Source organism: Excalfactoria chinensis, chromosome 12 (assembly GCF_039878825.1).
Source record: "Excalfactoria chinensis isolate bCotChi1 chromosome 12, bCotChi1.hap2, whole genome shotgun sequence".
NCBI classification, from domain to species: Eukaryota; Metazoa; Chordata; class Aves; order Galliformes; family Phasianidae; genus Excalfactoria; species Excalfactoria chinensis.
This window is the reverse complement of record NC_092836.1, coordinates 16,867,450-16,881,508: the sequence shown is the minus strand read 5'-3', so window position 1 is coordinate 16,881,508 and position 14,059 is coordinate 16,867,450. Positions and strand designations below refer to the sequence as shown.

The 14,059-nt window shown below is 53.1% G+C and overlaps 1 protein-coding gene across 1 annotated transcript; it reads right to left on the bottom strand.

Annotated features, from left to right (window-relative positions):
- Positions 1-7,021: 7,021 nt before the first annotated feature.
- CISH (cytokine inducible SH2 containing protein) lies at positions 7,022-13,560 on the bottom strand. The gene is made up of 3 exons (XM_072347018.1): positions 13,134-13,560; positions 10,097-10,323; positions 7,022-9,952 (listed from the first exon to the last, which is right to left on the bottom strand). Exons 1-3 carry the CDS (start codon positions 13,178-13,180, stop codon positions 9,450-9,452), a joined length of 777 nt encoding a protein of 258 aa, XP_072203119.1. The 5' UTR covers positions 13,181-13,560; the 3' UTR covers positions 7,022-9,449.
- Between the last annotated feature and the right edge of the window lie 499 nt (positions 13,561-14,059).

The following is a 14,059-nucleotide window of genomic DNA, read 5'->3' as shown; positions in this document are numbered from 1 at the left end:
CTGTTCCCCCAGAGACAGGAGCGGGGATGGAGGTGGGCAGTATTGCCTCCTGTGTCACCCAGCTGCGCATGCGCCATCCCCACCAGCTCCCATGGCGCCAGCGAGCCACCTCTGTACAGGGTGGCTTTGGGCCTGCCTGCCTTAGTGCCGACTAAGTGCACTGGTGTGGGCTTGACCTCAGCGGGGGCAGCGCCAGGAGCCGGCCCTTTCCCCAGAACTGCTGGAGGTTGTTTCCAGCTGCACTGCAGGAGGCTCTTCAGTAGGGCCCATGTTGGATACAGGAACTTTGCCCACTGCTCCTAAAGGACGCTGCCCAGCAGGAGGCTCCAGTCCAGGCTTTCAGTGCGGACTGTGCTGGCAGAGTGCTGGGAGACCCCCACACACAGCCCGCTCCACAGGCCTCCATGGGCACCCGTGCCACGTTGCACACCCAGTGACCCAGTCTGGGCAGATCTGAGCATCTCCACTGCCTCGCTGGGTTCTGGGTAAAGCGCAGAGGGTTGCTTTCAGCTTAAGATAGCAATGGGAAGTGCCCAATAATCAGAATAACTGGTTTAAATGAATGCAGCCATGGTCTGTCTGTTTTGAATTTGATGCTGAAGAAATGACCTACTTTCTGCGGGAGTGCTGTCATTTTAAAGCAAATGTTAAATTGTTACTTGGTAACTGCGTAGGGTTTGAAGTGCCTTTAATAGTCCCATTCCGTCCTGGGCTGCTGCACTTTGTAGCTGTCTTTGTGTGTCTTGAGGTCAGGCCGGTCACAGCGGATGATATTCCTGTATGGCTGAGGTATTTTCTGGTGAGCAGAAGGGAGGAAGGACACGAGCACACAGAGAATAGAAATTAGCACAGCTACGCTTCATTCCAGATAGAGAAAACTGGAAGTTTGTGTCCATAGAGATTCCTAGCACGTTTTTTGCCGATTATTGGCTGAACCAGGACAGATGTTCATCTCAGAATGCACCCTGATCCCAGGGTTCAGCAGCTGGTTCTGCTTTTCCTCCGGCTTATACCACAACATGTACATCTCATCTGACTTCCTCTCCTCCTGCATCACAATGCTGTCTCTGGAAGGTGGAAGCTATGTGAGAAATCAGTGTTCTCTGTCGTAAGTTGAGGTGGGCTTTAGTCATCAGCTGCATCCAGAAGAGCGCTGCACTACTGATTAGACCAGCCACAGGAATGCTTAAGGGCAAGTGTGAAAAAACCCAATTCCTTTTTACTTTGATTTTCTGAAGTTCTGCCTTTTGAAGTGTCCTCCTTCAAAAGCAAATAGTGAAACAGCAGGGCACAGGAAATATTTTTATCTCTGTAGCTGGTCAATGTAAACCCTATGAGGAGTGTTGACCTCCGCTAGCTACGTCATCTCATATTTGTTGGGTTGGCACGTGAGATAGCTCTGGCTACCTGGAATTAGCCAGTAACACATTCCCTTCTCATTAACTCATTTGTTTGTCAGTAACTTCAGGGAGAGCTTTGAGAACTTTCAGTTTCTGCTCCTGGAAGAATTAGTGACGGTGGGTGTTTTAGATCCGTCTAAGCAACAGGCAGGAGAGTGGTGTTGATGCTGTTGGCAGAGTGAGAAGAGAGGAGTAAGAAACAGCCTCTTTGACAGGTGCCTCTTTCCCTTGCCCCAAGTGTAAGAAAATGTTCTGGCTCTGAGGAAGAGGGTTGTCGTTGGGTTGAGGAGCTCATTGACAGAGGTACTGCTTTTCTTTCAGAATTCCTCTAGGAAGAGCTGTTCCAGAGGAGGTGGTCATTAGAGAGATGCTGGGCCCAAAGGAAAATGTAACCCATGGGCCCGGCAGGAGTTGTTGGGGCTGTAGAGAGATGGGCAGAACTGTGTACAGTGGCAGTGAAACCCTCCACTTTGTGTCATTGCAGTGTCCTAACTGGCATCTCTAACTCTGCATCTCACAATGTACCAGAATCAATGGCTTTTGCAGCAGTGTTTCCCTGCTAACTTAGAGACTGAAGCCTTCCTTTCTGCAAGCTTTCAGATTCCAAGCATGGAGGTGTTGTGGCATTTGCACACTCTGCTTGGATCCATTGCATGTTCATCCCCCAAGTCAGCAGCCTGGCAGGTCACAGCAACCCCAGAGAGTTCGGTCAGCAGGAAAAGGTTTTGCATTCGCAGGGAAGCCTTCAATCTCCGGTGTTCTTGGAAAGGAAAGCAATAGAGAGGCCCCACATTGGCCCCAGCTGCTGTCTGCTCAGCTGATGCAGCACTCCTGCAGGGCTGTACTCCTTCCAAAGCTGCCTGCTGCCTCTCAGTTTTCATAGTGCATGGCCAGAGGAAAGGAACTGAAGAAGGGTCTACTGCACAGAGTCTTAGGAGAACAGGAGCATTGTAAAACCAAAGGTTTTGAAGAGAAGGAGGTATTTTCAAAAGGTAGCAGAGATTTTCAGCAGGGTTCCCTGGATGTAATCCTAGGTCATGTTTAGGCTTTTCCTAATTTACATTTTAATCAGAAAGCTCCTTTAATGAGTACTTAACCATTCCAGGCATGTGCGAACACATAGCATGTACACTGTGCAACGTGTTTCTTCAGAATATTTACAGCCTTGGAAGTAGTGATTTGAACTCTGCCTCCACAGCATTTGGCAGTGACTGCTACGACATTTGCATGATGGGAAGAACTGTTGCCAAGTTGGGTAACTTCTGACAAGTATAAACACAGCTCTGCCTTCCGCAAACTAGATTTCAAACCATATTGCTGTTCTGAGGAAGAGAAAGTCCTGACATTAAAGAATATGCTGTCCTTCTGATCAGCTCAGAAATCTCTGTGAAGAATAAACAGCAAGGGATGGAGGGGTGGGATGGAGCAGAACGGGATGGCGTGGGAAGGGATGAGGATGGGATGGCATGGGGTGGGATGGGACGGGATGGGGTGGGATGGGCACTCCCAGAGCTTAGTGCTGTATCTTGTTGTCTCTTTGTCATAAACATAACCTGAATATGTTGTTTAGGAGTTGCCATCACCAAAAGCTTGGTGTTAGCCACTGTGAAAGGAGATTGCTGTAATGGGTCCAGCTTTGTCTGTCTGGATTTCCATCTAATGGTTAGATCCAACCTGGCCCTGCAGAAGTACTGGTTGGTGTAGTTGCAGGTGAATTCAGGAGAAGCCAGAAGTTGATTGTACAATGAGTTTTCTTTTTGCTTTCCAAGAATAAGCACTTGGGCTACAATTTGTGCACACTGATGGGGCACAGTGAGAAGGAAGGCTTTCCTTGTATGACATAAACTGCTCTTTGGTGTTGTTTCCTGTAGAGTACCTTCCTCTAATGCCAGATTACACCAGGGATTAAACCCTTGTCTTTAAAACCTAGAGTATTAAATGGGCCAAATTCAGCCGTGGAGTAAGTGAACTCCTGTTGCACCCCATGGGAAGTGAACCTGGATTTAGCCCATTTTGTATTGCAGGTTTCACAGGCAGGGCCGTCAGTCAGAGCAGTGCTTTGCCAAGAGCTGCAGTCAGGACTGCTGCAGCACCTCCCAGATCCAGGCAGTCCCATGGCTGGGCTGTGCAGGCTGCCAGGCTGCAGGCCAAGGCACTCAAGCCCTGGCTGGGCTCCACTGCTGGGATTTGGTTGACCAGCTCATCTCAGGTCCTTCCGTCTGGCAAAGTTATACCAGAAATTTCTGAGAAAATACCATGTCTCTGATGATATGTTTGAGCAAGCTAATGCTTCAGCAGCCAATATTATTTCAGGGTTTTATTGTTACTGTAGTTGCATGGTGTACAATAGAGCAAATGCCTTTCCTGAGTAGAGCGCTCACTTAATACCTATTTTTACAATAATTGGCATCATATTCCATGTTCGTAACTCAAATTTGAGCTGCTGCAAAGTACAGTTATACAACAGTTAGGAAGTAATGGAGCTTCAGGAACAAAACCTTGCCAGTTAGGGCTGAGAAAGAGGAGCAGAAGGGTGTTTCTGTTCCCAAAAGGAAAGCTCTTTTCTACAAGCCTGTCATGCTCTGTAGGATGGGAGCAGTCCTGACGGGTCCCTTCCTCCCTTGCTAGGATGGGCTGCTTGCTCTGCCAGCTTCTCTTCTCTGTATCTGAGCTACTCAGATGGTGATTGTGTAGGAATTTATCATCAGCTTCTCGTGGAGCTGACCCTGAAGCCCTGCAGAGTATCTCCCACTGCAACCAATACTGGAGGACTAGAAGGAGGATGTGAGGGTTGAACCCTGGTGGTTTACAGTCAGATTTTCCTTTTTCATCAAGTTTCATCTTTAACAAATACCAGCTGAAGTTCTGAAGCTTTGTTGTACACACACAGAGATGTGGTGGGTGCATCATCCCTGGAGACTTTAAAGGCCAGCCTGGACCAGGCTCTGAGCAACCCAATGGAGCTGTGCACGTTCCTGTTGATTGCAAGGAAGTTGGACTAGATTAGATGACCTTTCTGGGTCCTATCCAACTCGAAGGATTCTGTGATTCTATTCCTTACTCTTTCAGAACCACTAAGCCTTCCAAATGATTGCATTAAGTTCCAAATGGAGTTTTCCTTATGGGAACCTTATTCACAGTTTCCTTCTGGTGTGTGTTGCCCAGGCAGATAGTGGAACTGTGGAATGACTTTCCTTTGGTCACATCTATGTTTTGCCTGCCAGTGACCTCCTCTGAACAATATACTCTCTTTTTATTGTTCTCAATTGAAAAACAAACAAACCCTAATTCTTGCTAAAAGTTGAAATGCAGTGTTTGTGTACGCTCACCAGTCTATCCCATACCACCACTGAGAACCTCTATGTGGGTTTTGTTCCTAGCCCTGTTTGTCATTTTCCTTCAGGCCAGTTTTTGCTGTATGCAGAGGTGATGACGGCAGCCTGGCTCACTCCCCAGGGCTGCTTTCCCAGCTCACTGAGCAATGTGTAGCACAAGCCACGCGACCTCTGTGCTTTACAGCAGTGTAAGTGGAGCATCAAAGTGGAGCTCGCATGAGGCAGCATTAACCTCATAGGTTCACTTTCTCAGACAGTGCTTTGCCCTGTGCTGCAGCCCTTGGGGCTGTAGTGGGCAGAGGGCTGGGATGCAGTGTTCATCCTTCCAGGAGCATTGCATGTGTTCCAGCATCAGCAGGGGATGAAGTGGGGCCGTGATTGAGTGGATCTGGGCAGATTTGAACATGAGAGCATGACTGGACAGAGCTGAAGCGTCACACATCCACTGCCCAGTGAATTTTAATAATGATTTCTGTAATTGCACAGCTAATGGATGAGATGAGACCAACGGTGGAATTTGGATTGGAAGTGCCATGTAAATTTTGACTGCTGTAACGTGCCTGACTGTGTCTGTTGTAAGAGGGTGAAACACACCCCAATCCTTGCTAGCTCATCTTCCCTGGGTGAAGGGAAGTGAAGCTCCTGAGAGGATGTGTGGAGAGGAGAGGGATTGTAGCAGATCTGAGAGGAAAGGATCACGCGCACATTAGCAGGTTATTTTTCCCTTCCACGTGTTGCTGTTTCAAAAAGCTGATTATTTAAGACAGAAAATGGTACCGTATGTGCCTGACAAACTGCAGGGCATTTCTGCTCTGGCAGGGAGCCATGGTAGCGTGGTTTCAGACATGGACTGGGATCTCTGTTCCCTATTGTGTCAGTCTGCTACTCAAGGAAGGCTCCATGTCCACGTGCCTCTCTGCAATCAGAAACTGCAGAAGGAGAGAGCCCAGCCCAGCTGTCCTACAGTGCCTCAGGAAACTGAGAGCTGCCCCTAGGAGAGGTGCTGCATGGTACTTCAGCAGCAGTATGGGTCAGGTGGCGTTCCCATGAATGCTCCTGCTCCCAGAGTGTGGGTCTCCATTGCAAATAATGAGGTCAGTCCACACGGAGGTTTGGGACAGGAGTTCTCAGAACGTGAACTTGTTTGCTCTCAGGAAATGTGCTGAAGATGCAGGAGTGGGAGTCATTAAGATAACGTGTGATTGCTGTGCTGTGTTGGCTTAACTCATGACCAGCACTTCTGCAGAAAGGGAACAGCAGGGTTTTGTGTGTGCAGCAATGGGAAAAGTTCAGCCCAGCTAAGAGACAAGGAAAGTACTTAGTAAGGTATCAGTATTTCCCAGGGTTTTCCAAGTTCCCTTTTGAAAGTGGATGCAGATTTTCTTTTATTTTCATTTTTCCACTTTTTCAGTATTTTCCCCCCTCTACATCCCTTTTCTTTTCTTTTTTTTCCCATAGAACAGAAGGGATGTGGTTGTTTTTAACAACTTAACCCTAAGCAGGACATTCTGTTGCCAATATCCTGGCTGGTGTGCAATGGAAACCCATTGATGAAGGTCTGAAATGCTGTTTGCTGGTGCATGGCAGCCCCATGACCGGCACAAAAAGGGCAGCAGATGCTTAGGAAGACCTCCCAGCACAACATCAAGTCTTGCAACTGATGCATTAGGATAATGGAAGGCTTTCATGGGGATTGTGGGGTTTTTTTCTGAGCATGTCTTGGTTTCTGTTCCCCTGGGAAATGAGTGTGGAGAGGTGGCAGTGGAGCCCGTAGCAGCAGAGGGTTCCCTGGTGAGCAACCCATGTCTGCCCACAGTGGGGCAGATGGGATGGCCTCAGGACGAGGGCAGGAAGCTGGAGCTGTCAGCCTCCATCCAGAGCGGGTCTGTGCTTTTTGAGCTCCTCTTTCAACACCCCCATGAGCAGAATTTTTCTTTGAGGCCAACGTCAAGCCTGTTGTAAACAAGTTACCAAACTTCCAGCTATGTTCCATCTCCTTTCCCCTAGATTGTAGTGGTTGTCTATGGCACGCAGAAGCAATACAAAAATCACCCCTTTCTTTTTCTACATCCTTAAACAATGTTCCTCCGGCCCTTGGCGAGGTGGGACTCAGGGTCTGCTGCTGCCTGACTGTGCAGCAGAACCCAAGCCACACTGCTGACAGCTACAAAGGGCTTTCCCTTTCGGCTGTTTAAGGGCAAGAGTACCCAGCCTCCCCAGGGAGGGTCTCTGTGACTATCAAAGGCACTCAACCATCTGGGTTTCACCAAAGATTTACACACTGAGTGGCTTTAAAATATATTTAAAACGTTTATTGAAAATCCAAGTCGAGTGAATTTTAACAAACTGTTCAAGATAGAAGAAACTGACTTTTGGAGTAACTTTATTGTTTAATCCTTGTATTGCAGTAGCACCTAGAGAACCCTATTGTGCTAGATGCGGTACAGACAACGGAGGTGGTCCCTGCCCAGATGAGCTTACAGCCCCCAGCTCAGCACCTGCTGGTGGTTAACCAGCCCTTCCTTCTCCTTACACGCTTCTGCCCACTTAGCTGCACTCTCCTGAGGGCAATGAGGTCAAACCTGCAAGCTTGGTTTCCCCATTGCCCTGGCTGAGGAAAGATCAAGTAGGCGGGAGGTTTTGGAGAGCTGAACAACTTGTCTGTTCCCGCTGCACGTTTCTCAGACTGAGTTGTAATGTGTGCTGTACAGACCTAGGCTGTGGCTAAGCCATGTGGGCTTCCTGAGATCACTGCTGCTCCTGGCAGAGCTGTGGTTTCCTTGTTCCCAGTGTCCTCAGGCAGAGAGGTGTTTGGATTAAAGGAAGCCTTGACAGTGGTTTTATGTTTTGTGTTACTTGAAAAAAAAAAAAAAAAAAAAAAAAAAGTCTTTGTTTTGCCTTTTAAGTTCTCATTCAGTGCCTCCCCATGGATGCTGCCATATGGGGCAAAGTGGAAGGGTACAATAAAAAGCCAACCTGACATCACATACCACCAATCATTGAAGTATCAAAAACGAAGCTTGCAAGAGCACAAACCTGTATAAATGAGGGGAAGAAAAAAAAAGGACACAGATTGAGCACACTGGGGCATCTCGGCCCTTTGGGCAACTTTCACTTAGGGTGGAAGAAACTCCACCTGCTTTTTGAGCTTGTCTCCTGGGTCACTGTCCCATTCTTTCTCACCTCCTCTCAGTTCCCAGAGATAGCTGGGATTTGTCTCTAATAATTCACAGAGCCTTGGAGAGGTCCAGGGAGGGATGAGTGAGGAACTCTTGTAATCACTTCAAGCCTGACAAAGTTATTGAGTCTTATAGGAGAAAAAGAATCAACAATTTCTCCAGTCCTGTGTATAAATCCTAGAGCTTGAAGTGGCTCCTACAACCTGGGGGGAAATGGGATTGTGGAATGAAGGAGAAGGAGCTCTGCCTCATTTGAGGGCAGAGCCCAGCTGCCCTATGCTTCCCTGCAGAGAGCTGCAGAGAGCCACTGTGCCTCATTCAAAGGGGCATGAAAGGGATGGGCTCTGAGAAGTAAACCCAGAGCAGAACATCTATTTAAAGATAACAAACATGCAAGTCTGAAAAAGGGGGAGGAGAGGTCTGGACCTTGGCAGAGAAAGAAGTTAAATATGGTTTCCAGCGCGTGCTAGAACAGGGCTCTGATGGAAGCCACATGACTTGGGAATGGCGCTGGCAGCACAGCGTGCTGTGAGCGGGGCGGAAGGACGGTTCTTCCTGCTGAGGTGCGTGTCACTTGTTACCCCCCCAATAAATAAATAAATAGCCTGAAGCCGTGCGGCGCTGGCACAGCTCAGCAGGGCTGTCCCCAAACCCGGTCAAGGAGGCACCGTTTGGAACGGGGCTCACAACACCACCCCGCACCAGCTGCCCTGTCAGCAAGTCCCTCCGCCTGCAGGTGGGAGAGCTGGCTTTGTTGTTACTCATTTTGTCACTAACGTCCTTCTGAGATGGAGAGGGTGGCAGAACGGGATGAGTGCTCCCTGGCCCAAGCTCAGTATCCAGCAGCTCTGCTCGGAATTCTCGAGGAAGAAGTGCTTCCTCCAGCAGTGGCCCAGTGCACAGCGTGCATCTCTGGGGTAGGTGCAAACTGCCCCAGTGTGCTCTGAGGTTACAGTGCTCAGCCCCTGCAGCTGGGAGAGAAAATCCTCCTTACCTGCAGCGCACCCAGGAGTCTGCAGGAGTTTGGATGTGGACAGCAGGGACCTGCTGCAGGCATGAGTGCAGATCCACATCCAAATTCCCACAGGTTTTTGGCTGCCAGTTGGCTGGGAGCCTTTAATTCTATCTCAAAAAGAAACAAAACAAACAAACAAACAAAAAGAAACAATAAAATAAAAGGTGCATTTAAAATATCATGAGGAGAGAAACTGCTATGGAAATAAATAGCGAAAATAACAAGGTGAACATCTGTGTCACAGCAACTCTGAATTCAAGTAGTGTGCACATGCCTACAGCACTTTCTCACGGCCGCCATTGGCTCGGCCTGAGGATCAGAGCTCAGGTGATGCCCCGGTGCTGGGACAGCCAGCTCCTCCCTGCTGGAATGGACGTGGAGAGATGGGGAGAGGAGGGCGGTGCAGTCTATGCAGACAGTCAGAGCCGTGCAGTTCCCACCCGGTGCCGGTGGGATGAGGACACGCCAAGTTCTCTCGCCCTGCTCCCACCCATCGTGCCCAAGAGGCGGCAGCCATGCCTCAGAGCTGGAAGGGGTATTGCTTCAGGTAGTCCCCCATCCGCCGGGGCAGCGGCAGTCGCTCCACCTCGGTCGTGCAGCGGTTGATGCGCAGCCGGCACAGGTGCTGCAGGCTGGGGATGCTGTCCCGGCGGCCCAGTGGCCGGAGGAGCTTCAGGTGCACGGCTGCTACTGCCACCTCCTTCTGCACGGGGGGCAGCGGGGCTGGTGGAGGGTAGGGTGCCTCGCTCTTGCTTTCTGTCGTGCAAGACGTGACATAGTGCTGGATGAGGCTGACCACGTCCGGGAAGGCCAGGATGCGGGGCTTGGACAAGTAGTTGGAGTCCAGGCGGAACTTGCTGTCAGCGTACTCGATGCGCACGTTGGTGGGACCGCGGTTGGTCTTGACCGAGAGTGTGAACAGGTAGCTGGGGTGCGTGCTGTCCCGCACCAGGAAGGTGCCCTCGGGCATCTTCTGCAGGTGCTGCTTGGCCTCGCTGGCTGTGATGGAGCCCCAGTACCAGCCTGGAAAAGTGCCCAGAGAGCGCTTGTTAGGGAAGGAGCGTGCCAGAGGGGCAACAACAGGCTGGGGCTGGGACCAGCAGTGCTGGAACCACGTGCATGCTGCATGGGACCACCCCACACCCCTTGACCCGGGCCGGCTCTTACCAGACTCCCGCAGATAGGAGAAGGTCTTTGCAATGCAGAGGAGGTCTTCCTCGGGGTCCCGTGTCTGAGGTGTGCTGCCGTCTGGCTCCGGTGCTGCGAAAGTGGGCGCAGGCTCCTCCGGGAAGGCTGGAACCGGGAGGGGCTGCATGATGTGCTCCGTCAGATCCTCCGTGATGCCGCGCAGCGACAGCCTTTGGATCTTCTCCTCTGCCAGCAAGGGGTGAGGTCTGAAACAAAAGGCACAGCACGTTACCTCTCTTGGCCCTGAAGGACTGCTCGGTGCGTGCTGCCTTGTGCTACAGCAGACTGCAATAACATTACATTCCACACTGAGATCAGCACATGGGAATCAATAGAATCACAGCACAGTTGGGTTGGGAGGGACCTCTCAGCCCCCATCCCCACCCCTGCCTTGGGCTGGCTGCCCCCCAGCTCAGGCTGCTCGGGGCCCCTGCATGGCCTGAGACACCTCCAGGGATGGCACCCACAGCTCTGGAAGGAAAGATGTAGCTGAAGATGAGCCTTAAGGAACAGGTGAGACATTGGCCTATTTCACCTTGGAGAAGGTGATCTGTCTGCAATGTGAAATCTGTTGATTTTAAATGCTGGCTTTTAATTGGTAGTTTCAGAGGCAATGAGCTTCATAGCAGCTTTCCAGCTTCATGGTTACAAGCTGGAGCATTTCTGCATCTCTCAATGGGTCTGTTAGTCATTTTCTGTACTATAATTAGAAGCAGAATTGGGAATTGCTTGGGTTGTGTCCTGCCTGCTTTCTACTGAAACGACCCTGATCCAAAACGTTCTGCTAGAGCTAAAGGTGAGCTGCCCGGGTAGGAGAGCAATGGGAGACCCCAGCTCAGCCAAACCCCTGCACCACACAGACCCCAGCACTCAAGGGCACTCTGGGGACATTGGTGTAAGCACCAGCCCCAGGGTTACCGCAGGACACCACGGGGCTCAGAGCACCACGGCCAGGGCACGGCTCTGCTCCCCAGCAAAATATCACTGCCATTCCGTGTCCCACAATGTGTCCCCCACGTGCTCGAGGCGATCAGAACAAAAGGTGAACAGGGCTGTTCCTGTACTGCAGAACCTGCGGGGACCGCAGAGGTGACAGAGCTGCTTCGGCAGCACCGCAGGAAGGAGCTGAGGCTGCGGTGCTTCCCCTCCCGTTGGATCCTTCTGTGCCTTACATGAACTATGGCCCTTCAGGGACGGACTTGGACGTGCTGTGAGGTGGCTGCTGGGGACAGCAGCGGGAAGCAGAAGGGGCTGGGGAGGAAAGCAGGCTGGACAGGGCTATTACTCCATGATTTAAGAGTGAGCGCCTATCAGTGCTGGGAGCCTGCACTTCTAACAGCACAGTGGGTAAGGGCTGTGTGAAACCAGCGGTAGCAATCCACCTACAAAGGGACAGCGCTGTTGCCTGTGTGATATCTGGCAAACCCCCACCATCCTGCGGCTCTTTAGAGTTCCTCCAGCACTTAGTCAAGCAGGTTATCTGCTGCCTCGCAGGGCATGTGACCCTCGTTTCTTCATTCCTATCTATGGGGCAGCCCCTATCTCTCCCATGTCCCATGCCACAGGGGTGGCTCTCTGTGCCTCACAGCACACTGAGCGCTCAGTGCTCCCAGTGCCGGCTGCTGGCAAGTGGCTTCCCCCAGGCATCCCCCGAGCTGTGGCTGGAAGGGGTGCCACTCCTGGAGCCCCGTGGCTGTCCCCTTCTCTGCAGCACTCTCCCAAGCACACGGCTGCCTGCATTCCCAGGAAGGGACATTCCCTGCTGCCCACATCTCTGCCATCCCACACCTTCGTGCACCACTGTCCCAATTCCAGGCCGCCCTGCTAATTTCTCCTGGAAGCTTTTCTGGCCCACCAGTTCTGAACACGAGGAAAACTTTCTTTTGTCCCTACCATGGAACCACACTCTTTTTTTTTTTTTTTTTTTTTTTTTTTTTTTTTCTTTTTCTACTCCCATCTCCTTCCCTCTGCCTTGTGCCCTTGGAAGGGAGCTCAGAGCGGTAAGCTGCTCCATAGGGAAGGTGGTGGCACAGAGAGGCTGTGAGCGGGGAGAGTGGCTCCAACACGGGAGGGAGGCAGAGGGACGGGGCAGTGGCAGCCGGCAACGATGTGCGGAGAACTGCGGGAGGGTCTGCTGGGAAGGAGCCGCGGGATACGGGTGTGTGGGCACGGAGCACTCGGCCCTGCATGGGGACGGGGGGAAATGCTTGGAAATAAGCGCTTATAGGAAAGAAAGTGGGGAGAAGAACGCGGAGATGAGGGTGGGTGGTGGGCACGAGTGCTGTGCCAGGAGGAAAACAAACGTAGAAAAGTGGCATGGGGGGTGGACTGGAGAGAAGCGGAGACGGAACGTCCCCGTGCGCCAGCCCTGAGCGCGTCCCAGCGCCCTGGCAAGGAGAGTTCAGAGAACAGACCCTCCGCTCAGGGCTGCGGGAGCGCCCACGGGCGGGGGGATCCGGGAGGTGCCGGGGTACGGCCGGCTAATGAGCGCGGGGAGCTGCGGTGCATCGGGGAGGTTCCGGTGCGGGTGCCCCGGGCTGAGCGGTGAATGCGCTTCGCCGGGGCGGTGGGAACCGCAGCGCCGCATCGAGAGCAAAGTGGAACGAGGGGAGAGCCGCGGGGGGAGCGGGGAGGTGTCGGTAAGCGAGAGCTCCGCCGCCCTTGGAGCAGAACGCTGGGGAAGCGTGAGTGGGGCACGGGGAGCGGAGAGCGAGCACTGCCCCGGGACCCCCCGCGCCCACCCGTCCCCGCGGGCTGACCGCGCTGCGTGCGGGCGCGTCCCAGCTACCCGGCACGGAAAGGCGGTGGGGACGGAAGGTACCGCGCTGTCCGGCACGGCGATGTTCACAGCAGCGCACAACGCTCCGGGGCTGCAGAGCTCCCAGCGCGGGCCGGGTCCCGCCGGTGCCCCACGGCCGCTTAGTACCGATTTGTCCTCCACCTCCTCCCACCCCGAAGCGGCGAACCACGCGCGGTTCTCAGCAGCGGAAAGCGAGGAACTCGGGGCCGCACTTACCCCGGGACGCAGAGGATCATGTCACTCCCGGGCCAGGGGAAGAGCATCAGGGCCTCGGCAGGGGCAGCGCCCGTCCTCCCCGCTGTGCCCGGCCGTGCTGTGCCCCGTCCCGCACTCCGGAGGCGGCGGCGAAGCGGTGCGGCGCGGTCCGATCCTCCCGCGGAGCGCGCTCAGAGAGAAGCGTTCGGGGCGTTCGGCGTTAATAATAAATAGACGTGAAGGAATAAATACGGTCCCAGCGAGCGCTGGGGAGGGACGCGCGCCTCGGCCCGAGCTGCACAAGTACTGAGGCTCGGCGAGAAAAAAAACCCGCTAAGTAATCTTTTGTTTGCCCCTTTTAATCTGTTCCAGGAAACGAGGGATTCCTGGAATCGCATTGTATTCGCATCACTCTTCCGATAGCAGCCACGCGAGGAGAAAGAAAAAAAAAGCGGCAGGTATAAATAGCGGCGCGGCGCCGTGATGTCAGCGCGGGGCCGGGCGGGGCCGCTCGGGGCGTTGGGCGCTCGGTTGAGCTCGGCTCGGTTCAACTCAGCTCGGCTCGGCTCGGCTCGGCTTGGTTCCTCCCGGCCCGACCCGACCCAGTCCGGTTCGGAGCCTGGCGGCGGCGCTCGGCTCGCTTCGTGGAAACGCCTTTGATCCATTTCCAAGAACTTTCCAGGAACGCGGGGCTGCCGCTGCCAATGGGAGCCGCCGCCGCCCGCCGCATGCGCGGGGCTCCGCCCGGGCCGAGCGCTGCCATCCCGCCGGTAACCTCCCGTCTCGGTGCGGGGGTTGCTCCGAAAGTAATGCCTCTTATTTCATTCTATCGGCCCTCGGACTCGGATGGCGGTGGGATGGAGGTAGAGGTTGAACGTTTCCGCCGATATCCCGTGACGTTTTGTTGCCCTGTGACATATGGCAGCGGAGGGGCGGTCTGACAGGAT

What these genes read in the sequence shown, in the direction of transcription:
- CISH (XM_072347018.1), bottom strand. Translation starts at nt 13,180, where the DNA reads ATGCTCTTCCCCTGGCCCGGGAGTGACATGATCCTCTGCGTCCCGGG. An exon ending in ATGATCCTCTGCGTCCCGGG is followed by an intron (nt 10,324 to 13,133) that starts GTAAGTGCGGCC and finishes CTTTTGTTTCAG; the next exon opens with ACCTCACCCCTTGCTGGCAG. An exon ending in CTCCTATCTGCGGGAGTCTG is followed by an intron (nt 9,953 to 10,096) that starts GTAAGAGCCGGC and finishes GCACTTTTCCAG; the next exon opens with GCTGGTACTGGGGCTCCATC.